The 26,300-nt window shown below is 42.4% G+C and overlaps 1 protein-coding gene across 1 annotated transcript; it reads right to left on the bottom strand.

The window, feature by feature from the left end:
• Window positions 1-14,747: 14,747 nt before the first annotated feature.
• Window positions 14,748-25,322, bottom strand: Tmem70 (transmembrane protein 70). The gene is made up of 3 exons (XM_041667310.1): window positions 25,021-25,322; window positions 22,280-22,385; window positions 14,748-15,776 (listed from the first exon to the last, which is right to left on the bottom strand). Exons 1-3 carry the CDS (start codon window positions 25,219-25,221, stop codon window positions 15,319-15,321), a joined length of 765 nt encoding a protein of 254 aa, XP_041523244.1. The 5' UTR covers window positions 25,222-25,322; the 3' UTR covers window positions 14,748-15,318.
• Between the last annotated feature and the right edge of the window lie 978 nt (window positions 25,323-26,300).

Raw genomic sequence — 26,300 nt, 5'->3', positions numbered from 1 at the left:
AACTGAAGTCAAGGCATTGATACTGACTGTGATGATTTGAATAGGAATGGCCCCATATGTTTGAATGCTTGACCGACAGGGAGTGGCACTATCAGGAGGTGTGGTGTTGTTGGAATAGGAGTGGCCTTGTTGGAGGAAGTGTGTCACTATGGGTGCCACCTAAGAGGTCTCAGATGTTCAAGCTAGGCCTAGTGTGGCATTCTGTTTCCTGCTGCCTACAGATCCATCCGTAGACCCCTCAGCTCCTTCCCCAGCACCATGTCTGCCTGTGCACAGCTACGCTTCCTGCCATGATGCTAATAGACTAAACCTGTGAAACTGTCAGTGTTTCCTTTATAAGGGTTGCCATGATCATGGTGTCTCCTCACAGCAATAGAATCCCTAAGACACTGGCTGAGGGCCCATTGCTCCACAGAAGTCAAAACTGTGGCATTGCTTTTTGCCAAAAGAAAAAGTTTGAAATCCCACATGAAGATAAGAGGCCCACTCAAATCTGCCCTTTTCCTGGTAGGTTAGGAAGAAATTGTAAAGGCTCTAGACAAGAGAGACAGAGGTTCCTCCATGTTTACATCTGCACTCTAGTCAAGATGGAACTTGTGAATGTTTTGGAATCAGAAGTTTTTGATGCCTGCTACTCTGGTCCACACTGGGTCAATGGTGGCACCATTCTCTTCAAATCTAGGCTGTCAGTCCTTGTTCTTGCCCCTCAGGTTCCACTCATTGTGGAGACTGTAATTCCTTGAACTCTTGGGGACAGTTATGTCAGTTCTTGGGATTCTGCAATGTGTCCTGAAAAACAGCATCAACGGTTCCTGGGGCAGAAAGGCTGCCTTTATGGCTCAATTCCAGAGTCTGCAGCTCCTACTGGAGACTCTAGGGGGAGACTTCTCTCTGTCTGCTCCAAGTACTAATCCTTACATTCCTCTCATCTCAAATTACAGCCCTCCAGACTCTCCTTCCATGGATCTCTTTCCTTCTCTTATTGCCTGTCTTCGTCTGACTGGGACTTCAACTAGCCAATATGGAGTCCCAAGCAGAAGACAGATGAAAGACTAGTAATGATGGGAATTACATATTTGGATGTTCTAAAGCCCAGTGCAAGTTTTTCAGGTAATTTCAGCCATTTAATATTTAACAAAGATGCCAAATCATAAGCCGAAGAAAAGACTATTCAACACATGGCGCTGGGGAAGCAGGATGCTCACGTGCAGGTTAGAGAAATAGACCTGTATCTATCAGGTTGCACAAAAAACAACTCCAAAAGATCAAAGGCCCAAACATGAAAACCGAAACTGCTCAAAGAAAACACAGACAGTACCCTGTGTGATATAAGTACAGGAAAGGACTTCCTGAATAGGATTCCGTTTCCCGAGAATGAAGGCCATCAACTAATAAGTGAGACTTCATGAAACCCAAAGGCTTCTGCACAGTTCAAGAAACAATTAAGTGAAGAGGAAGCCCAGAGAATGGGGGGAATCTGTTCCACCTATATATCTGACAGAGGATTACTGTCCATACTGTATAAAGAGCTCAAAAGACAAAGCATCAGGCTGGAGTGATGGCTCAGAGGTTAAGAGCACTGACTGATCTTCCAGAGGTTCTGAGTTCAATTCCCAGCAACCACATGGTGGCTCACAACCATCAGTAATGAGGTCTGGTGCCCTCTTCTGGCATATATGCAGGAAGAACCCTGTATATATAATTAATAAATAAGTCTAAAAAAAAAAGACCAAGCATCAAAAACATACAAACAAACAGAAATGACATGCCGGGTGTTGGTGGCTCAGGATCACCCGGAGGCAGAGGCAGGTGGGTCTCTGTGAGTTCAAAGCCAGCCTGGTCTACAAAAAGAGTTCCAAGACAAAAACAAAAGGAAACAAATAAATGACACATTCAAAAAATAGACCTGGGACCTGAACAGAGAGTTCTCAAAATAAGAAAAAAGAATGGCTAAGAAATATCTCAAAACATATCATTCATCAACTCCAGCAATTAGCAATTAGGGAAATACAAATCAAAACAACTTTGAGATTTTATCTTACTCTAGCCAGAATGACAAAGATCAACAAAACAACTGACAACAGATGCTGGGAGGGTGGGGAGAACCCTCCTTCACCATGGGTGGGACTTCAAGCCTGTGGAGCTACTGTGGAAAAATCAATGCAGAGAATTCTCAAAATGCTAAAACTAAAGCTATCATACGACCCAGCTACACCCCTCCACCCTACTCCACAGACACTTGCTCGACCATCTTCACTGTTGCTCTACTCACAATCGCTAGGAAATTCTGTCTCAACGAAACAAAACAAACAAGACTATGAATATATTTTCAGCCAATTTATTCAAGCTAAGACTATCAATCTACCTAAGTGCCATTTTGTTACTTTTAAAAAGGATTTATTTTTATTTTATACAAATGAATGAATGTTTTGCTGTGCACCATGTTCCTTGCACGTTAGTGGCTCGTGTCCATGAAGGCCAGGAGAGGGCGCTATATCCCCTAGAATCAGATTTGAGATAGTTATGTGCTGCTCTTTGGATGCTGGTAACCAAACTCGGGATCTTGGGAAGAGCAGCAAATGCTTTTAACTGTTAAGACAATTATCACATGTACTCATTCATAGGTGGTTTTCAAACATAAAGCAAAGAAAACCAGCCTACAAACCACAATCCCAGATAACTTAGACAACAATGAGAACACTAAGAGAGACTTACGTAGATCTAATCTACATGGGAAGTAGAAAAAGACAAGATCTCCTAAGTAAATTAGGAGCATGTGGACCTTGGGGAAGGGTTGAAGGGGTAAGGAGGAGAGGCGGGGAAGGGAGCAGAGAAAAATGTAGAGTTCAATAAAAATAAAAAAGTCATCTTATCAGCCCCCATTTTGTCACTTTTGTGTCTGAAAATTGAGTCCTTTCAATACAATGAAACCTTCATTAAATAAAAAGATTACTGGGGCTGAGAAAACACCTCAGTCAGTAAAGTGTTGCCCTTCCAGTGTGAGGAACAGAGTTCAATTCCCAGAACTAAAGAGAAAAAGCTGATGGCAGCATGCAACTGGAATTACAGCCACAGGAAGGGCAAAGATGGAAGGATCCCTGGGGCCAGCCATTCTAGTTCCAAGGTCTGTGGAGACTCTAGCTTTAAGGTAAGCTGGATGGTGGCTGCTGTGCTCGCCTTTACTCCCAGGACTAGGGAGGCAGAGGCAAATGGATCTAACACAGCAGTCCTCAACCTGGGGGGGGGGCACCAATCTTTTCATGGGGATCACATATCAGATATCCTGCATATCAGCTATTTACATTATGATTCTTAGCAGTAGTGTTACGGTTACGATGAAAATAATTTCATGGTTGTGAGTCATCACGTGAGGAACTATATTAAAGGGTCACAGCAGCAGGGAGGTTGAGAACCACTGCTCTAACACATTTTCTGGACCCTTCCCCACTGGAGAGAGCTACTGCTCTATGTCTCAATAGACTGCTGTGGGATGATGGCTTGTGCCCTGTCAATTGTATTTTAATAAAATGCTGATTGGCCAGTAGCCAGGCTGGAAGTATAGGCCCAGTGACTAGGCAGGAAGTAGAGGCAGGACAATGAAAATTCTGGGAAGAAGGAAGTTTGATTCTGCAGTCATGACCCAGCCACAGAAAAAGCAAGTGTTGGACTCTAGAGTCCAAACACCGAGGAGGAGTCGCCCCCCAGAGACAACCTCTCACACCACAGCTGATGCAAAAGCATGAGGATTTTATTAATTCTGTCATAACAGGGTCACTCAGCATTCGGGAAGCCGAGAGACCTCGAATAGCTGGTACAGGCTACTTTTAAAGGAGAAGGCCACAGAAGCAAGGGGGGTTGTTCTTTGACCATTATGATTGGCTTATTCGAAAGAGCTATTACCAATAATTGGCTGGAGAGCTGTTGCCAGATCAGATGAGGTAAGAGGTCATTTGACCCCATTTCCCAGGGGACTGAATCCAAACATACGTGTATAGGTAATTGTTCGGGAACTGAGTCAACATCTTAAAGGTTATCTTGCCCCAATTTCTGGAGAACATTAAGTGCATGTGTAGCTGTTAGGTCCTTGGTTCCCAGGGGAGGAGGGTAAGCACTAAGGCACAGAGGCTGAGAGGGTTCAGAATTGTCAGAAATGGCTTCAGAATTGTCCTAAAGTTTTACACAAGATGTGACTGCCTTGCCAAATAAGGTACCAAGCCACGCCACTAACATAGACGAGTATAATGGGCTAATATAAACTGTAAGAGTTAATAAGAAGTCTGAGCTACTAGGCCAATCAGTTTATAACTAATGTAGACTTCTGTGTGATTTCTTTGGGACATAACTGCAGGAACTGGGCAGGACAGAAACCTCAGACAACAATAGACTTTTCTGGCAGAGGCAGAGAGGCGCAGTGTCCAGACACGGCGGAGAGGCACTGCAATCAGGAAGAGGCTTTGGGGGACCGGCGCAGCAGCAGACACAAGCGGCGGGGACCCGCCGGTCCTGGCACGGAGGCAGACGCAAGTGGTGGGGACGGGCGTGCAATAATGAGAGCAGATCTCCCTACTACAATTAAATCAAAGAGGTAGGCCTTTTGTTGGCAAGGTCACTGGCAAACGGGGAGCCTGGTCCTGTCCTGAAGACCCTTCGAAGGGGTGAGAGGGTTCTTGGCCTGCGGCAGGAACCAGGTAACAGAGCAAGAGCATATTGTAAGCGGAGCCCTTGGCCAGCAGGAAAACCTGATCCGGTTTTTAAAAGACCCATTAGATAGGATCAATAGGAGGAGATGGGCAGGCGCCAAGGCAAGAATTCACCCAATAATCTAAAAAACAACATGAAAACACCAGAACCCATTGATCTTACAACAGAAGTATTTGAACAACCTAACACAGAAGAAGTGGAAAAAATTGACTTTATGAAAGCAATAGAGTTCCTTAAACAACATGTAAAAAACACCCTTATAGAAATGGACGAGAAGTATGACAAAAAGTTTGAAGAAATGAGTAAATACGTACATGATACCCTGGGAAACCAAGAAAAAACGTTCAAACAGGTAATGGAAACAGTTCAAGAATTGAAAACTGAAATGAAGGCAAGGAAGAAAATACAAACTGAGGACCAGCTGGATATGGAAAATCTAGGTCAACGAGCAGAGTCTACAGAAACAAGCATAATCAATAGAATACAAGAGATAGAAGAAAGAATCCCAGATTCTGAGGACACCATAGAGAAAATAAACGAACAGATCAAAGAAAACAACAAAGCCAACAAATTCTCAACACAAAACATTCAGGAAATATGGGACACAATAAAAAGACCAAACCTAAGAATAATAGGAATAGAAGAAGAAGAGTCACAGCTCAAAGGCCCCAGAAAATGTTTTTAACAAAATTATGGAAGAAAACTTTCCCAACATAAAGAAAGATATTCATTTAAATATTCAAGAAGCATACAGAACACCAAACAGACTGGATCAAAGAAAAATATCTCCTCGCCATATAATAATCAAAACACAAAATATACAGGTTAAAGAAAGAATATTAATTAACAGCTGCAAAGGAAAAAGGGCAAGTAACTTATAAAGGCAAACCGATCAGACTTACACCTGACTTCTCTATGGAAACCATGAAAGCTAGAAGGTCCTGGATAGATGTACTGCAGAAGCTAAGAGACCATGGATGCAAACCCAAACTACTATACCCAGCCAAGCTATTGTTCACTATCAATGGAGAAAACAAGACATTCCAGGATAAGAACAAATTTAAACAATACGTAGCCACAAATCCAGCCCTACAGAAAGTAATAGAAGGAAAATCGCAACCAAGGAATCCAACACTGCCAACACTGCCTACAATAACTCAGGCATCTAGCAACCCTTCACGAGCACATCTCAAAGAAGGGAGACACACAATCTCTACTACCAAAAACAATAAGAATAACCGGAGTAAACAACCACTGGTCATTAATATCACTTAATATTAATGGGCTCAATTCACCTATAAAAAGGCACAGGCTAAGAGATTGGATACAAAAACAGGATCCAACATTCTGCTGTTTGCAAGAAACACATCTCAACCACAAAGACAGGCACCTACTCAGAGTAAAGGGTTGGGAAAAGGTGTTTCAAGCAAATGGTCCAAAGAAAAAAGCAGGTGTGGCCATACTAATTTCTAACAAAACTGACTTCAAACTAAAATCAATCAGAAGAGACGGAGATGGTCACTTTATACTCATAACAGGAACAATTCATCAGGATGACGTCTCAATCCTGAATATCTACGCCCCTAATATAAAAGCACCCACTTATGTAAAAGAAATATTACTAGAACTCAAGGCAGACCTCAAACCACACACACTAGTAGTAGGAGACTTCAACACACCTCTCTCTCCAAGGGACAGGCCAATCAGACAGAAACCTAATAGAGAAGTAAGAGAATTATTGGAGGTAATGGAGCAAATGGACTTAACAGACATCTATAGAACATTCCACCCAAATAGGAAAGAATATACCTTCTTCTCTGCAGCTCATGGAACCTTCTCAAAAATTGACCACATACTTGGAAACAAAGAAAACCTCCACAGATACAAAAAAATACCAGTGTCCACCTGTGTCCTATCTGATCACCACGGATTAAAGTTAGAAGGCAACAAGAATGCTACCCACAGAAAGCCGACAAACTCATGGAAACTGAACAGTCAACTACTGAACCACACCTGGGTCAAGGAAGAAATTAAGAAAGAAATTAAAGTCTTCCTTGAATTTAATGAAAATAAAGAGACAACATACTCAAACCTATGGGACACAAGGAAAGTAGTGCTAAGAGGAAAGTTCATAGCACTAAGTGCCCACTTAAAGAAAATGGAGAATGCATACATTGGGGACTTAACAACACACCTGAAAGCTCTAGAAAAAAAAGAAGCAGACGCACCCAGGAGAAGTAGAAGACTGGAAATAATAAAACTGAGGGCTGAAATCAACAAAATAGAAACACAGAAAACAGTCCAAAGAATCAATGAAACAAAAAGCTGGTTCTTGGAGAAAATCAACAAGATCGACAAACCCCTATCCAAACTAATTAAACGACAGAGAGAGAACACGCAAATAAATAAGATCAGAAATGAAAAGGGGGACATAACCACAGACACAGAGGAAATCAGAGAATCATTAGATCTTACTACAAAAGCCTGTATGCCACAAAACTGGAATATACAAAAGAAATGGACATTTTTTTAAATAAGTACCATATACCAAAGCTAAACCAAGACCAGGTGAATGATCTAAATAGACCTGTTACTTGCAAAGAATTAGAAACGGTTATCAAAAATCTCCCTTCAAAAAAAAGCCCAGGACCAGATGGTTTCAATGCAGAATTCTACCAGAACTTCCAAGAAGAGCTAATACCAATACTCCTTAATGTATTTCACAATATAGAATCAGAAGAGTCATTGCCAAATTCCTTTTATGAAGCTACAGTTACCCTGATACCAAAACCACATAAAGACCCAACCAAGAAAGAGAATTACAGGCCTATCTCACTCATGAATATCGACGCAAAAATTCTCAATAAAATACTGGCAAACCGAATCCAAGAACACATTAGAAAAATTATCCATTATGATCAAGTAGGCTTCATCCCAGAGATGCAGGGCTGGTTGAACATATGCAAATCTATCAATGTAATCCACCATATAAATAAACTGAAAGAAAAAAACCATATGATCATTTCACTAGATGCTGAAAAAGCATTCGACAAAATTCAACACCCCTTTATGATAAAGGTCTTGGAGAGAATAGGGATACAAGGGTCCTACCTAAATATAATAAAAGCTATTTACAGCAAGCCGACAGCTAACATTAAATTAAACGGAGAAAAACTCAAAGCCATCCCACTAAAATCAGGAACACGACAAGGATGTCCACTCTCTCCATACCTCTTCAATATAGTGCTTGAAGTTCTAGCAATAGCAATAAGACAACATAAGGAGATCAAGGGGATTCGTATTAGAAAGGAAGAAGTTAAGCTTTCGTTATTTGTAGATGATATGATAGTATACATAAGCGACCCCAAAAATTCTACCAAAGAACTCCTACAGCTGATAAACACCTTTAGGAATGTGGCAGGATACAAGATCAACTCCAAAAAAATCAGTTGCCTTCCTATACACTAAGGATAAGGAAGCAGAGAGGGAAATCAGAGAAGCATCACCTTTCACGATAGCCACAAATAGCATAAAATATCTTGGGGTAACTCTGACCAAGGAAGTGAAAGATCTATTTGACAAGAACTATATGTCTCTGAAGAAAGAAATTTTTTTTATTTATTTATTTATTACATATACAGTGTTCTGCTTGCATGTATACTTTCAGGCCAGAAGAGGCCACCAGATCTCATTACAGATGGTTGTGAGCCACCATGTGGTTGCTGGGAATTGAACTCAGGACCTCTGGAAGAGCAGTCAGTGCTCTTAACCTCTGAGCCATCTCTCCAGCCCCTCTGAAGAAAGAAATTGAAGAGGACACCAGAAAATGGAAGGACCTCCCTTGCTCTTGGATTGGGAGGATCAACATGGTAAAAATGGCAATTCTACCAAAAGCAATCTATAGATTCAATGCAATCCCCATCAAAATCCCATCAAAATTCTTCACAGATCTGGAGAATACAATAATCAACTTTATATGGAAAAATAAAAAAACCCAGGATAGCCAAAACAATCTTATACAATAAAGGATTGTCTGGAGGCATTACCATCCCTGACTTCAAACTCTATTACAGAGCTACAGTATTGAAAACAGCTTGGTATTGGCATAAAAACAGAGAAGTCGACCAATGGAATCGAATAGAAGACCCTGATATTAACCCACAAACCTATGAACACCTGATTTTCAATAAAGGAGCTAAAAGTATACAATGGAAAAAAGAGAGCATCTTCAACAAATGGTGCTGGCAAAACTGGATGTCAATCTGTAGAAGAATGAAAATAGATCCATATCTATCACCATGCACAAAACTCAAGTCCAAATGGATTAAAGACCTCAATATCAGTCTGAACACACTGAACCTGATAGAAGAGAAAGTGGGAAGTACTCTACAGCACATGGGCACAGGAGACCACTTCCTACTTATAACCCCAGCAGCACAGACACTAAGGGCATCATTGAATAAATGGGACCTCCTGAGACTGAGAAGCTTCTGTAAAGCAAAGGACATTGTCACTAAGACAAAAAGGCAACCCACTTACTGGGAGAAGATCTTCACCAACCCCGCAACTGACAAAATATATAAAGAACTCAAGAAACTAGACCGTAAAAGGCTAATCAACCCAATTATAAAATGGGGCACTGAGCTGAACAGAGAATTCTCAACAGAAGAACTTCAAATGGCCAAAAGACACTTAAGGTCATGCTCAACTTCCTTAGCGATCAGGGAAATGCAAATCAAGACAACTTTAAGATACCATCTTACACCTGTCAGAATGGCTAAAATCAAAAACACCAATGATAGCCTTTGCTGGAGAGGTTGTGGAGAAAGGGGTACACTCACCCATTGCTGGTGGGAATGCAAACTTGTGCAACCACTCTGGAAAGCAGTGTGGCGGTTTCTCAGGAAATTCGGGATCAACCTACCCCTGGACCCAGCAATACCACTCTTGGGAATATACTCAAGAGAGGCACTATCATACAACAAAAGTATATGCTCAACTATGTTCATAGCAGCATTGTTTGTAATAGCCAGAACCTGGAAACAACCTAGATGCCCTTCAATGGAAGAATGGATGAAGAAAGTATGGAATATGCACATATTAGAGTATTACTCATCAGTAAAAAACAAGGACTTCTTGAATTTTGCATACAAATGGATGGAAATAGAAAACACTATCCTGACTGAGGTAAGCCAGACCCAAAAAGAGGAACATGGGATGTACTCACTCATATTTGGTTTCTAGCCATAAATAAAGGACATTGAGCTTATAATTCATGTTCCTAGAGAAGCTAAATAAGAAGGTGAATCCAAAGACAAACACATAGGCCTCCTACTGAATATTAACCTTCATCAGGCGATGAAAGGAGACAAAGACAGCGACCCACATTGGAGCACCGGACAGAAATCTCAAGGTCCAAATCAGGAGCAGAAGAAGAGGGAGCACGAGCAAGGAAATCAGGACCGCGAGGGGTGCACCCACACACTGAGACAATGGGGATGTTCTATCAGGAACTCACCAAGGCCAGTTGGCCTGGGTCTGAAAAAGCATGGGATAAATCCGGACTCACTGAACATAGCAGACAATGAGGAATATTGAGAACTCAAGAACAATCGCAGTGGGTTTTTGATCCTACTGCACGTACTGGCTTTGGGGGAGCCTAGGCAGTTTGGATGCTCACCTTACTAGACCTGGATAGAGGTGGGCGGTCCTTGGGCTTCCCACAGGTCAGGGAACCCTGATTGTTCTTCGAGCTGATGAGGGAGAGGGACTTGATCGGGGGAGGGGGAGGGAAATGGGAGGCGGTGGCAGGGAGGAGGCAGAAATCCTTAATAAATAAATAAATAAATAAAAAAAACAATAGACTTTTCTTGCTTGCCTTTCAACAAATAAATAAGGAGGAGCTATTTAAGAGGACACCAAGTATTAACCTCTGGGCTCCACGTGCCCTCACACAAGATGGATCTGTTTACAGAGTTGCTCCCCTTAACTTCAGAGATAACCTGCTCTGAGGTGAGGAAGTGCCATGAAGGAGGTAGGAATATTTCTTCTCTTTGCCTTGGCCTCAGTTGGGTTTTTTGTTTTGTTTTTTTTGTTTTTCAAGACAGGGTTTCTCTGTAGCTTTTGGAGCCTGTCCTGACAGAGATCCGCCTGTCTCTGCCTCCCCAGTGCTGGGATTAAAGGTGTGCTCCACCAAAACCTGGCCGAGTTTTGTTTTTTGAAACTGAACTTTGCTATGCAGCTTTAAGTAGGTTTTGAATTTGAATGACCTTGCCACCTAAGTTCTGGGGTGGCACATACACCTGAGAGTTGTTTCTCCTGATTTTGATGGTTTCTATGGAGATCAGGCTGTACCCTGCACCAGTACCCCATATTATATGAAACAGTGGCTTTCAGAATATCCCTTGCCCTTGATGACTCCATTTTACAAAGCAGCATTTGTGTGGTAGTTCAAATGTAATCTCATAGGCAGTGGCACTATTAGGTGAGACTTTGTTGGCGTAGGCATGGCTTTGTTGGAGGAAGTGTGACACTGTGGGGGCGGGCTTTGAGGTTTCCTATGCTCAGGATATCGCCCTGTGTCTCAGTCAACTTCCTGTTGCCTGCAAGATGTAGGACTCTGAGCTACTACAGCACCACGTCTGCCTGCAAGTCACCATGCTCACCTCCATAATAATGGACTGAACCTGTGAAACTGCAAGCAAGCCCCCTCAATTAAGTATTTTCCTTTATAAGAGTTGCTGTAGTGCCGGGCGGTGGTGGCGCACGCCTTTAATCCCAGCACTTGGGAGGCAGAGGCAGGCGGATCTTTGTGAGTTCGAGACCAACCTGGTCTACAAGAGCTAGTTCCAGGACAGGCTCCAAAAACCACAGAGAAACCCTGTCTCGAAAAACAAAAAAAAAAAAAAAAAAAAAGAGTTGCTGTAGTGATGGTTGTCTCTTCACAGGAAAAGGAACCTAAGACAATTTGCCTGCATGTCTAGTGCATTAACGGTGACAGAATGACTGCATTCTGCACATACATGTGAACCACTTGTCCAACATTAGCCCGAAGGCACAGACTGATCAAAGTAGATGAGGAACATATAGCACATGGGTATGTTAAACTACCTGGGCATATGCCTTTAATCCCAGCACTTGGGAGGCAGAGGCAAGAGCACATGGATTTCTGTGATTTTGAGGCCAGACTGGTTTACAAAGCAAGTTCCAGGACAGTCAAGACTACACAGAGAAACCCTGTCTCAAAAAAAAAAAAAAGAAAGAAAGAAAGAAATAGAAAGAAAGAAAGAGAGAGAGAGAGAGAGAAAGAAAGAAAGAAAGAAAGAAAGAAAGAAAGAAAGAAAGAAAGATAAAGGGGGCATGCTGGTGTTTACTTGTGATCCTTGCAGTGAGCTGAGGCAGAAGGATCAGCTCAAGTTTGAGGCCAGCCTGAACTACAGTGAGCAACCCTGCCTGTCTCAAAATAACAAAAACTTGGTCTCCTGCTGCATTAGAGGTGTCAGAGGCGGCAGCAGTAGCAGGTTAGGACTAAACCAGGTTATACAGACAAGGTCCTGAGAATACTTATGTCTGGACTGAGGAAGTGGTTAAGAGGTTAAGTGACTTGGAGCTTAAGAGCACTCACTGCGCCAGGCGATGGTGGCACACGCCTTTAATCCCAGCACTTGGGAGGCAGAGGCAGGCGGATTTCTGTGAGTTTGAGACCAGCCTGGTCTACAGAGCTAGTTCCAGGACAGGCTCCAAAGCCGCAGAGAAACCCTGTCTCGAAAAACAAAAACAAAAAAAACAAAGAGCACTCACTGCTCTTGCAGGGAGCCAGGGTTTGGTTCTGAGAACCCAAATCACAGCTTGCAATGTTCTGTAACTCCAGGTCAAGGTGATCTGACTCTTCTTCCTAGCTCCTGCAAGCAAAACTCTCATATACATAAAATAAAAATTAAATTAAGAAAAACAACTGTCAATTTTCTTTCCTTTTTTTTTTTTTTCAAGATAGGGTTTCTCTGTGTAGCTTTGGAGCCTTGGAGCCTGTCCTGGAACTCACTCTGCAGACAAGGCTAGCCTCAAACTCACAAGAGATCTGCCTGTTTCTGACAGGATTAAAGGTGTGCACCACCACTGCCCAGCTGAGACAGTATTTCTTCTAGAGAGTATTTTTAAATGTTAAAATAACACACCAAGCTTAAGGTATTCTTCTCCAGGATATTTTCTGGGAATCACAAAACTATTAACCTTTGCTTAGAGTAAAAATATTCCATCTTCTGGCATCCCTGTGATCAAGTTGTTCTTACTTAAACCTATTGTAAAACTGTCATGCAAACCTTAGGGAACAACTTCATTTTGTGTGTGTGTGTGTGTGTGTGTGTGTGTGTGAGAGAGAGAGAGAGAGAGAGAGAGAGAGAGAGAGAGAGAGAGACTATTACAACACTGAAGTGTGTGACTGCCTTTAATTGAGTGGGTCTCTGAAAAGAATTCCTCAGGCTGCTATTGATGTCCCTGCCTCCATGGCCATCACATTGTGGAGGAACAATTACAAAGATCCAATGACCCCCATGTTTATCTTTGGGGTCATGACATGAAATTTAGGTTTAAATAAAGTTCAAACGCAAACAGCATGTGTAGACAAGCAGTCCTGACCACAGCTGACCCATCTCTGAGGCTCCTGGTTCCAGGAGGGCAAGCCGTCAGCACTGTGTGAAATCTAGTCCTGGGAGACCAGCGGCCCTCTGGCTCACACCAGGACTCCAGCATGAGATTCCTGGATAGGGTTCACTTCTTTGGAGTCCACTGTGCCAGTGGTCTAAGAGCCAGCAGAAGGGAAGAAGTGTCTCTCTAGGGTCCATTCACTCCTGCCAGGACTTAACATCTCAGGAAACTACAGGTTGATGACAGAAAAACTTCTAGAAAAGCATCTCATTCAGCACTGCAGTGATAAGCATTTATCTGTGCAAAAAAGAAGCACAAAGCAGAAACCCAAACTTGAGAATGCCCAAGTTTCACCTGCTAAACTGGCTCATCAGGACATACACTCTAGAGCCGAGGATAATGGTTTCCCGTCTCAAGCTATCCCCTGAAATAGCTTTTAGCAACCCTAGACTTGAATGATCTTTCTCCTGAATGGCCTCTATAATACTCAAGCCCACTTACATAGTTAAATTTACTATCATGGCTTGCCACAGATTGTAGGCATCTCCATAACAACTTGTATTTTGTTCTTAATGTTGACTCTGGTATCCAGCCAAGTACCAGAACCCAGGTACCAGAACAGCCTTAAATTCCCAAGCCTCTGATGTTTACTTCTTAAATGCTAAGATTGCAAGTGTATAAAAATTTGAAATTGTGAATTCTCCATGAAGCTAACAAAGATGGCTATTTTATAGGAGGTAGCATGTAAGTATTAGTACCAATGATTTGCCTGTTATCATGGGGGCACAGAACAACTAACCAAACCTAGCTGTATATGCATTCTTATTTGGGGCCACCACACCAAAGGATTTAGGCAGCAACCCGTATTCTAAACCAAAAGACACAACAAATTCTTTTTTATAATTTATGAACTTTACAAAGTGTTTTTAATTTTAAGTAGGAAAAGTATGTTTATACACTTAGAAAAACTCAACTCTTATTTGTGACATCCAATCTTCTGCTTATAGGCACCCACTCTTATATTACCCATACATGGCCCTAGTGTGGTATGACACACCTTTAATCTTAGCATGCAGGAGACAGAGACAGATACACATCTCTATGAATTCAAGGCCAGACTGGTCTGCACAGCAAGCTCCAGGCATCCAATCTTACATAGTGAGACTCTGTCTAAAAACATAAATACATGTAGCCATACACATAGTAAAATACACATTATTATCCACATTTTTGTTCTGTTATTCAAGACAAGGTTTTTATGTGTAACAGCCCTGGCTATACTGGAACTTACTCAGGCTGGTCTTGAACTCAGAGATCCACCTGCCTCTGCCTCCTGAGTGCTGGGATTAAAGGCATGCACCACCACCTCCTGTCTGATTATCTGCATTTTTTAACAGAAACAATTTGTTCTTAAATGTATTTTATTACATGGGAACATGCATTTTATTACATGGGAACATCATTATCTGAAAATTAATCAGAAATTCTGCTTGATAGTTTCAACTTTTGAGGTCTTTGGTGGGTTTTTTGTTGTTGTTGTTTTAGTTTTTTTAAGCTCTGGCTGTCCTGGAACTCTATTAGATCAGGCCGGCCTCAAACTCAGAGACATCCACCTACCTCTGCTGCTGGAGTGCTGGGATTTAAGGCGTGCGCCACCCAGATCAACATTAAGACAGGGTCTTACACAGTCCAGGCTGACTCAAACCTACTAGAATCGCCAAGGATGATCCCAAATTTCTGGTCTTCCTACTTCCATTTTCCAAGTGCTGGGGTTACTGGTGTACACAAGCATACCTACTTATATGAGGGTCAAACCCAGGACCTCATGCAAGGCAAACACTATACCAACTGCACTGTCTTCGGGCTTTAAACTGTATTTTTTTTAAAAACAATCATTCACTAACAGTAACAAAATGTAGGCAATCTTAATTACACACTGAAATATACATGGCATGTAAACAAAACCGAACAGGTTCATTTTTCATCCTCATGCAGTTTCTTTTCACTGACTTCTTCCATATCAAAAGTGAATGGTTTGTCATAACCCATTAGATGGTTATAGTCATCAGGGTTTGGGAAGAGCATTGGATTAACTAACAGTGATTTTGTTTTTGCATAAAAGGTGGTAAATATATGTGTGCTCTCTGGAATCTTCACGTCATTTTGATGAAACACCGTGCTGGTTTCCGAAAGCACAGCATTGTAAGTGATGGCTTTGTAAGTGTCACTTGTGGCTTCGTGGTACAACCGAATGACATAGCCTTTTGTAATGAAGTGAAGCAGCATAGGCGTGATCACTGTGAAGCTTCCCATGATTCCATAAAATAATATTTGCAGAGGAAGACTTTCAAATGTCACATTACTTTGTGAAAAAAGATACGGTAAAAATGCAAGGCTGATCACACTTGTAGAATAAGAGAAACATTTCACACCTAAAGAGAAAAAAAAACAATTAATAACTAAGTTTTATAAATCAATCTACCCTATCAATTCTTCTAACCTTTTCTTCCTATACCATTGTTACAATTTGAATGCAAAAAGATCCCCTAGTTTCATATGCTGCACACTCGGTACCTAGATGGAAGCACAATTTTGGGAAATTTTAAAACTTTAGGAGGTAGACCTTGGCTGTTGCACTGAGGTCGGTTCCACTTCTTTCTCCTATGCTATGAAGTAAGGAAGCTCCTGTCATATATGCCCACAACCCTGATGTTCTGTGCAAGGGCATGGGGCCAAGCAACCATGACCAAACCTTCTAAAACTGTGAGTCAAAATGTATCTTCCCTCTATGAAGTAGTTTTCTTGAATATTAGGTCACAGTGATGACAAAGCTAATACAATAATCATAAACCCACCATCACCAACAAACACAATGAAGTGCTTATTATGTGTCAGGGCCTCTGCCTTCCATCTCAAGCAATTCACTTATTCTATTCATAAAATATATATAAAAGCTCAAGGAGAGGTGTATAATTGTTATCATTGCTCCATTTAAAAAATGAGAACTGGGTGAGGCAGGAGGATCACAATTTTGACATGACATGGTAAGACTGCTTCTGAAAAAGCCAAAGAAAGGGAAAGTGAATAGAATTCGCTCTGTGGAGTGTATCTGCTTAACATGCTTGCTGCCCTAGGCTGATCCCCAGCACTGCCAAATCTTGAACAATGAGGAAAACTGAAGCTGAGTGCCTCATATCTATAATCCCAGTACTTAAGAGGCAAGGGCTGGAAGATCGAGCCTGGGATGGAGAGAGGTACAGGCCAGCCTAAGCTACAGGCTGGAGAGATCATGCAGTAGGAAAGGGCTTGCTGTACAAGCATGAGAAGCTGAGCTCAGCTCTCCAGCACCCACATAAACGCTGAGCATGGCAGCACACATCTGGAACTCAACAGTTGGGGAAGCGACGACAGGCAGATTCCCATGGCTTGTTAGCCAGCCAGTTTAACCAAAACGGTGATCTCCAAGCTGGGCATGATAGCACATGCTGCCTTTAAGCCCAGCACTCAGGAGGCAGAGGAAGGGGGATCTCTTGAGGTCAGTCAGAACAGCCAGAGCTGCACAGAGGAAACCCTATCTTGAAAATCAAAACCAAAAATCTCCAAGTTCAATGAAAGATTGTCTCAAAGACTAAGGTAGAGATTTGCTGTAATTAGCTTTAACCACCAATTTGGCGTAGTCTAGTCACTTGAGAAGGGAATCTCAGTTGAGGCTGCCCAGATCAGACTGGCCTGTGGGCATGTCTAGAGAGGACTGTCTTTATTGGCACCATTCTCAGGGCAGGTGGTCCTGCATTGCAAAAGAAACCTAGCTTAGCTTGTAAGTGAGCCAGTAAGCTGCATTCTTGCAAAGTTTCTGCTTCAAGTTCCTGCTTGAGCTCCTGCCCTAACTTCCCTCAGTGATGGAGTACAACCTGGAAGCTGACATTTTGCTTTTGGTCAGAGTATCGTATATCAGCAAGAGAGTGAAACTAGAACAAGAGCAATGGAGGAAAATACCTGAAAACAACCTCTGTCATACACAGACATTCCCCACACCCACACATGAGGACAGGATAAAGCAATGTACAATGCCACACAGCTAATTACAAAGTAGTTGGGCTGGGATTCAAACCCAAGTAACCTGACTCTTCATGAATGAGGCTGAGGCAAGAAGACTGTGAGTTCAAGTTCAGCCTTAGCTACACATCAAGACTGTTTCAAAAAACAAAAACAAAATAATTTAAATACCATCTACTTAGAAAATATAAAAGTTGAGATTCTAAAAAGTTGATCATAAAGTACATTTGGGGAAAAGATGGCAACGAGATAAGGGCTAATCTCAAATATTAAAATCTAATAAACTATATAAAATAGTGTGGCATTTTCTCCCCATCTAAAAAAAGACATACTGGTGTATACAAAAAGACACATACAAAAAGAGACAAATAAACAGAGCAAAATAGAAAACAAACAAAAAATACATTGAAATATACGTTGAAATTTAATACAGAATAAAGACATAATCTAAAATCAGTAGGTGAGATGGTGGTGGTGGCACACACTTCTTAATCTCAGCATGTGGGAGGCAAAGGCAGGTGGGTCTCTGAGTTTAAGGCCAGGCTGATCTATAAAGCCAGTTCCAGGACAGTCATGGCTACACAGAGAAACCATGTCTTGAAAAACAAACAAAGAAATCAGTAGGCAAAAAGATTAACTTTTTAGTAAGTGATGTTAGGTTTATAAAAACTGTATTTAGAAAAATGGTGAAAAATCTGGGGCTAGCAAGATGGCTCAGAAGCCTGACAACCTAATTTCAATGCCCAGAACCCACATAAAAATGGGAGAAGCCAGGCAGTGGGGGCATGGCACACGCCATTAATCCCAGCACTTGGGAGGCAGAGGCAGGAGGATCTCTGTGAGTTTGAGGCCAGCATGGTCTACAAGAGCAAGTTCTAGGACAGGCTCCAAAGCCACAGAGAAACCCCGACTGACTCCATAGAGTCAATGTTGTTCTATTTTCGTTTTTTGAGACAGGGTTTTTGTGTAGCTCTGCTGTTTTACAATTCACTCTGTAGACTAGACTGGCCATGAACTCACACAGATCTGCCTGTCTCTGCCTCCTGAATGCTGAGATTGAATGAGAGCACCACCACATCCGGCTATAATGTTCTTTGACCTCCACACATGTGCCATGTTTCATACACACACACACAACTTAAAAAGAAAATGATAAACTTCAATCCATCCATTATACCATAAACCATGAAAAATCCAAAAACGTCAGAGATTTAAATGTGGGGAAAAATAATCATAGAGGTATCCATGAAGTCCTTTATAATCTGGAATGGACAGAGCTGGACATGATGACACAACATATAAAGAGCCAGTACTGTTCTTTCAAAGTTCAGTTCCCAGCACCCATTTCCAGTGGCTCCCAATGCCTGAAACCCCAACATCTCCAGTCTCTGAGGACATGTGTACGCATGTGGCATGCTCCCATAAAGACACATTCACAAACACATATTTAAAAAGTAATTAAAATCAACCTTTTTTTTGCTTTTTTCAAGACAGGGTTTCTCTGTGGTTGTGGAGCCTATCCTGGAACTAGCTCTTGTAGACCAGGCTGGTCTCAAACTCACAGTGCTGCCTCCCGAGTGCTGGAATTAAAGGCGTGCGCCACCACCGCCCGGCTTAACCTTTTTTTTTAAGTTCCAGAAACAGCCAGGGTCAAAAGACTGACAATCTGACTACAATTTTTTAAAAAATAAAGAAACGGAAAACAAGGTAGCCACATACACCAGTAACTCAATATTTGAGATGGAAAGAGATCAGTTCAAGGCTAGCCAACTTTACCTATCAAATTGGAACTCATTCTGAGCCACATCCTGTCCATGACAAAAATATTCTGAATTTATATCAGAAGGATTAGTATCCGCAATATATAAAATGTTTGTGGAATGAGAAAACCAAAAAGCTTGACACTTTAAGGGCAAATATGTAAATGGCCCTTTAAATAAATTTAAATAAATTGGTACAAAAATCTTATTCATAAGATCCATGTAGTTAAAATTAATGTTACTGTTTTGCCCCAAACTGACAAAAAAGTCTGACAACTGTTCATAAAGCTGGAACTAAGCAGCCACTAATATAGTGCTATTGGCTGAAAGCTTAATTATATTGTCAGTAATTTATTTATTTTTTTTTTTTTTGGGTTTTTTCAAGACAGGGTTTCTCTGTATTGTCAGTAATTTAAAAATAGTTCCTTTCCTCTTCCCACAGGTGGTTGCTATGACATCAGTATGCAGGGGATAAATGAGGACCATGGTGCCTTCTATGTAACTCCTCCAACCTTCTGAAGTCTCTTTTCTCCCTATTACTTTTGTTACACTGTAGTAAAACTGATGCCTAACTAGAACTTCATAATGTGTCCTTATTTGGAAATAAGATCTTTGCAGATCTAAAGAACAAGATGAGATCATGCTGGATTGAGGTGGGCTCTAAATCTGATGAGGTGCCCTTATAAGGGTAGAAAAAAATCAGAGACTCCCGGAGGCTGCCATAGGAACAGCAAGCAGCAGTCACAGGGAGGGGCAAGCTACAAGCCAAGAATGCTAAGGACTACCAGGAACCACCAGAAGCTGGATGGGGTAAGACTTCCTTGAGCCGTCACCAGTGCATGGCCCAGTGCATACCGCACTTTTACATTTTTAGCCTCCAGAACTGTAAGAAAATATATTTACCTTTATTGTTTCCATGTTTAAAAAATAAACTATTAGATAAGAAGGCATGGCAGCAGGAACTTGATGCGACCAGGTACACTGCATCCAGTCATGAAAGCTTTCTCCTCTTTACTCAGCCTAGGGTCCCACATGTGGAATGGCAAACCCACATTGAAGGTGGATAGTTCCAGCTCCACTAACCTAGGCCACCTCTCACAGACATGCCCAGAGGCTCATCTCTCCATTAAGTCTAGATCTAGACAAGCTTTCTGCCTCTGCCTGTACTGAGGACTTCTGCACCTGCGACATATGTGCCCCTTTCACATCTTCACAGACTGCACTCATCAGACAAGACCTAAGGGGAAGGAAGTCATCTTGATGCAACCACTCTGTTTTTTCTCTCTGCAGCCTGAACTCATACCTAATCCTAACAATGCAAATACGGCTGATTGTATGGCATATTCACTTTTCTTTCCTACTGGCTGTAAGAGTCTGCATTACCTTCAAGTTTTATCCCTAAGACACAGTCAGTATGGTATCTGTAATTAACTGGGGCTGAATTAACATTAACTAAAGAAGAGCCTTCTGGAGGCTACCCATGTGGCTGTTAGGAAGTTCCAGAACCACAGCACTACCTCAGTGTTTCTCCCTGCATTCCCACGTAGAAAGCAGCACTGACCTCTGACACAGCGACTTTCTACTATCCATAGCACTGAAAGGCTCAGGCAATAACTTTGCTCTACAACCTACAATTGTACTTTTTTTGTTTTTGTTTTTCAAGACAGGATCTCTCTGTGTAGTCCTTGCTGCCCTAGAACACACTCTGCAGACCAGGCTGCATTAGAACTCACAGAGATGCACCTGCCTCTGCCTCTCAAGTGCTGGGATTAAAGGTGTGCATCACGACATCCAGTATCAGCAACCATTCTGAAGAGGCATTATGAGAGGGCCAGGTGCACAGGACAGTCAGGACTACAAAGAGAGATCCTGTCTGAAAAAAACAACAAAACAGAGGTGCTACCAGGCTATTAGTCACAGTTTTTGTATTGTGACCAAATACTGGAGAAAAACAAGTTAAAAAAAGGAAAAGGTGGGGGCTGCAGAGATGGCTCAGTGGTTAAGAGAACTAACTGCTCTTCCAGAGGACCTGGGTTCAATTGTCAGCAACCACCTGGCAACTAACAACTGTCTGTAAATCTTGTTCCAGGGTCCCGATACCCTCACACAGACATGAATACAGGCAAAACACCAATACACACAAAATAAAAAATAATTAAAAAAGGAAAAGTAACTATGACTCATAATTTCTGAGATTTCAGCCCACAGTTACTTAGACCTATGTACTTGGGCAACATCATGCCTACAAGTATATTATTAGATAGCGGAAGACCTTCATGACAAATTGGAAGCAGAGAGAAGTCAAGAAAGAGCCAGGAACAAGATCCTCCCTCTAAGAACCCACACCCAGTGACTTACTTCCAGAGGAAGACAACTCTCCTTAGTTTCAGAACTCTCAAAACAGTGCTACCAGCTGGGGAAGTGAGACTACATTAAATGCATGAGCTTGTGAGGATACTTCAGTCAGACCATAACAATATTCTCCCACTCTTTTTAGACTACTCACATGAGCTTGTGAGGATACTAAGTCAGACCATAACAATATTCTCCCACTCTTTTTAGACTACTCACATATTTTTACTTTTCTGTTACATCTTCTAAGATAAGTGACTTAAGGGAAAGATTACAAAACCACAATTCAATCTTTAAACATCTTTAAAACTTCTAAAAGAGAAAGTATCAACCTCTACGTTGTCTCAATGGGCTTCAAAGAAAAAACAATTTTCCTTATGTGTTATAATAATTCAGTGATGCTAAGAACATAGGTAACATATGCTAAAAAGGTTTACTAGGTAGGAGCAGCCCAGAAGACCTCAACCCCACACAAGAACTCCAGGCCACTAAGTAAAGCTGGTGCGAGAGGTGGAAGAGCACACCAATTGGGTTTCCAGTGCAGAACATCAGCCCTGAAAACACAAACGAGTAATGCTGATAGACTCAGCAGGTTACAGTTATAGTTAGGAATATATATATATATACACACACACACACACACACATATACACATACACGCATGCAATAACAATTAGTGAAAAGAAAAGGCCATGAAATTGAAAGAGAGTGAGAAGGAATACAAAAGAGGGTTTGAAGGCAGGACAAGGGAAGGGAGAAATACTTACCAAATACTGTGCGGGCCAGGTTCCCAGTATAAATCAGCCTGCCATCTTCTGGCTTATCAAACTGTGTGTGTGCACATCGAACACATCGCTCCCAAAAAACGGGCATCTATTGAAACAAGAAACAATCGACTAACTGGCTTATTGAAATTTTTAGTTATCAAAGCGCATATATATATATATATATATATATATATATATATATGAAGAGAATTTGTTACAACGTGACATAAAGAATTCTCAGATAACTTCAGATTCAGAGACACCTTATCTCTTAAAAATCAGGTTGAGAGGTCTGGAGAGGTGGCTCAGAGGTTAAGAGCACTGACTGATCTTCTAGAGGTTCTGAGTTCAATTCCCAGCTATCACATGGTGGCTCACAACCATCTATAATGAGATCTGGTGCCCTCTTCTGGTGTGCAAGCATACATGCAGACAGAACACTGTATACATGACAAATAAATTTTAAAAAAAATCAGGTCGAAAGATGGAGAGTCTCAGTGCTTAAAAGGGCTTAGTGCTCTTCTAGAGGATCAGGGTTGAGTCCCTGTATCCATATGGCTGCTTACAACCTTCTGTAACTCAAGCCCATAGGATCTAAGACCCTCTCCTGGCCTCCATGCATATTGTGGACAGACATACACAAAGACAAAACACTCATACATAAATGGAAAAAAAATCTTAAAATAAGGTTGAAAGCAACAGAAAAGACACCCAGTCAGGTAGTGGAGGCAGAGGCAGGTGGATCTCCAAGTTCCAGGTCAGTCTGGTCTACAGTTCCAGGACAGCTGGGACTATATAAAAGAGAAACCCTGTCTCAAAAAACAAAAAGGAAAAGAAACCTAATGTTGACCTTCACGTGTGTACTTAAACATATACTAAACATGCACAAATAATTTCTAAAATTAGTTTTAATGCAATGATCTTAGCAAAACACTGTATATTGAGGTTGCTTTGTGTTTTGGTGGGTATGTACATGTATGAGCACATCCATGTCCAGAAATCAAACTACAGTCATGAAAGCAAGAGCCTTCACACAGATTAGGCCATCCTGACAACCCTATGGCTTTAAAGTCTGTACCTATGAAGTACTAACATTATAACTAGCATTAAAAAAAAAAGACTGTTTCCCTAAAAGCCTTGTAAATATCTTGTACCTCATTTTTTGTTTTGAAGATAAAGGTCGCCAAGATGTAATCCTCCAGCTCACAATGTAGCCCACGCTGATCCCTGGTCTCGGCCTCCTGAGCTACCACTGGATTGTAAGTGTGCCACCATTCCCAAACCTTTTATCTCAGAAAAAGAAAACATTGCTTGAAAGCTACATGAAGTTTATGCTAGCAGTTTACCAAATATGTGAATGAAAATGAATATCTAAAAATGCATTTCAGGGTTCGAGATGGTTAAGAGCATTGACTGCTGTTCCAGAGGTCCTGAGTTCAATTCCCAGCAACCATATGGTGGCTCACAACCACCAGTAATAAGATCTGGTGCCAACTTCTGTCTGCAGGGACACATGCAGGCAGACCATTGTATACATAATAAATAAATAAAAATGCATTTCATGCAGGAAGTAGTAGTGCATCCCTTTAATCTCAGCACGTGGGAGATAGAGGCAGGCAGATCTCTGTGAGTTCGAGGCCAGCCTGGTCTACAAGAGCTAGTTCCAGGACAGGCTCCAAAGCTACAGAGAAACCCTGTCTCGAAAAACTTAATACAACAACAAAATGAATTTCACACTGCTCATAGTTAAAAATGTAAAAAGCACACCTAACTTCCTTGTGTTGAAATTCAGCTAAGACTCTAGCTAGTATCTGCCCAGGATGGTGGCACATGCCTTTAATCCCAGCACTCAGGAGGCAGAGACAGGAGTTTTGAAGCCAGTGCCAGGCTGATCTACATGTTCCAAAACAGCGAAGGTTACATATAGAAACCCTGCTCCAAAAAAACCAAAACCAAATAATCCAATTTCAACTTTAGGCATTTCTTCAAAGCTTATTACTACTATTATGTTTTGGGACTGTTTTTGTTTGTTTGTTTGTTTGTTTGTTTGATGTGAGATATGGTTTCTCTGTTTAGCTGTCCTGGAACTAGCTCTGCAAACCAGACTGGCCTTGTAGTCACAGAGATTCTCCTGCCTCTGCTGTGCACCCCCTTCCCCCGCATTGCTTAATTCTTATATTTTAGAATGTAGACTTACGTAGCTTGTTCATATTAAAATGGAAAGATAACATTCATACCCCACCTTTCTCTCAATAATCAAAGAAATTCCTAAAAACAGAGACAAACATAGAACTCAGAACGAGGTTATACGAGTTCGTTCGCGTTCATCTCCAGGTGCTGCACTAATTTCTTAGCAAATCAACCTTTCTGACCTTCAGCTTTAGGGTAAGAAACTACTCCGAGCGTGATGGTGCACGCTTTAAGTCCTAGCACTAGAGAATCAGAGGTAGGGGGTCTTTGGGAGTTCGAGGTCAACCTGGTCCAATAAGCGAAGTCAGGCTAGCTGAAGCAACAGAGATGCCTTGACTTTGCACAAAAGAAACTAAACTCAGCGTTGTTATCACAAACCACGCAAACTGGAACCAGTCTAGGAAAGAGCAATCACTTTCTCCCTTTGCAGCCGCGGCGGGACCCGAGGCCAAGGCCTGCTCCTCCGGGGCCCGTACACGGAGGGTTCCCTCCGCAATGGAGCCCCCCAGACCGCACGCCGCACCCGCCACCCCGGACCCTGGACGGCCGACCTGCGCTCCCCCGGCTCGCGGGCCAGGCTGGACTCCCCGCAGGAGTCCGCCGCTCAGTAGTGGCGCGGGCTCGGCGCGGGAGGCCGCACGCCACAAGGCGACCCCGGAGCCTCGGAGAGCGGCGGCCGCACACCATGGAGTCCTCCATCCGCCGGTCCGCAGTCCCGCCGCCCACCGGCCACCCAGAGCCAACAGCAGCATGGCGCGAGCTTGGTGAGAGCGCTGCCAGGTTCCAGCTGCCGCCAAGGACGCCAAAAGGCTACTCACGCGACCGACACCGCCAGTGCGGCAAGGCCCCGCCCCCTAAAGCTGACCACGCAGCCGGATTGGTGCCCACGCGTGCGCAGACTATGCGGCCGGCCTGCAACCTTCCCCACCTAGTGGGTTCCGGGCAGCAAAGGCTCGTCGAGTTCCAACTCCCCGCCTGGAGTTGGTTCCTAGTTCTTAGCATTTGGATGGCTTTATGACCATGTGCAAGGACAGAGTGGGGAGGCATGTGAAAAAGACAAAGCTCCGAAGCCTAGCAATCATTTTCTAGGTCTTAAAAAGTAAGCCAGGGCCGGGCCGTGGTGGCGCACGCCTTTAATCCCAGCACTCAGGAGGCAGAGGCAGGCGGATCTCTGTGAGTTCGAGGCCAGCCTGGTCTACAGAGCTAGTTCCAGGACAGGCTCCAAAGCCACAGAAAAACCCTGTCTCGAAAAACTAAAAAATAAAAGTAAGCCAGACTTAGTGTCACACACCTTTAATCCGGGCACTCAGGAGGCAAAGAAAGGCAGATCTCTCGTGAGTTAGAGGCCTGGTCGACAAAACCAGTTTCAGGACAGCCAGTGTTATTTTTTTGTTTTTGTTTTTCAAGACAGGGTTTCTCTGTAGCTTTGGAGGCTGTCATGGAACTAGCTCTTGTAGACCAGACTGGCCACAAACTCACAGAGATCCGCCTGTCTCTGCCTCCCGAGTGCTGGGATTAAAGGCGTGTGCCAACACCGCCCGGCCAGCCAGTGCTGTTTTATAGCAAAACCCTGTCTTTGTGGGGGTGGAAGGGAGTGTTTTTGGAAAACGATTCTAACCTATCAGAAATAATTCTAGAGTTATCATCCCAAAAAGAATGTAATACTTTATATGCTATGAACAAAATGAATGATAATTTAGCTCAATCACCGAGATGGGAGAAAATGGAACTTTTTCACGTAATATAGTTTTTAATTTTTGGCAGATATTTTCATCCATACACACATTTGTTCTTTGCTCTTTAAAGAGGTATCGCGTGGGGGATGGGGAAT

Source organism: Microtus oregoni, unplaced genomic scaffold, assembly GCF_018167655.1.
Source record: "Microtus oregoni isolate MIOR12 unplaced genomic scaffold, Mior012 000017F_ref0000208, whole genome shotgun sequence".
NCBI classification, from domain to species: domain Eukaryota; kingdom Metazoa; phylum Chordata; class Mammalia; order Rodentia; family Cricetidae; genus Microtus; species Microtus oregoni.
Note: the sequence above shows the minus strand (reverse complement) of the source record. Positions and strands in the feature narration are given on the sequence as shown.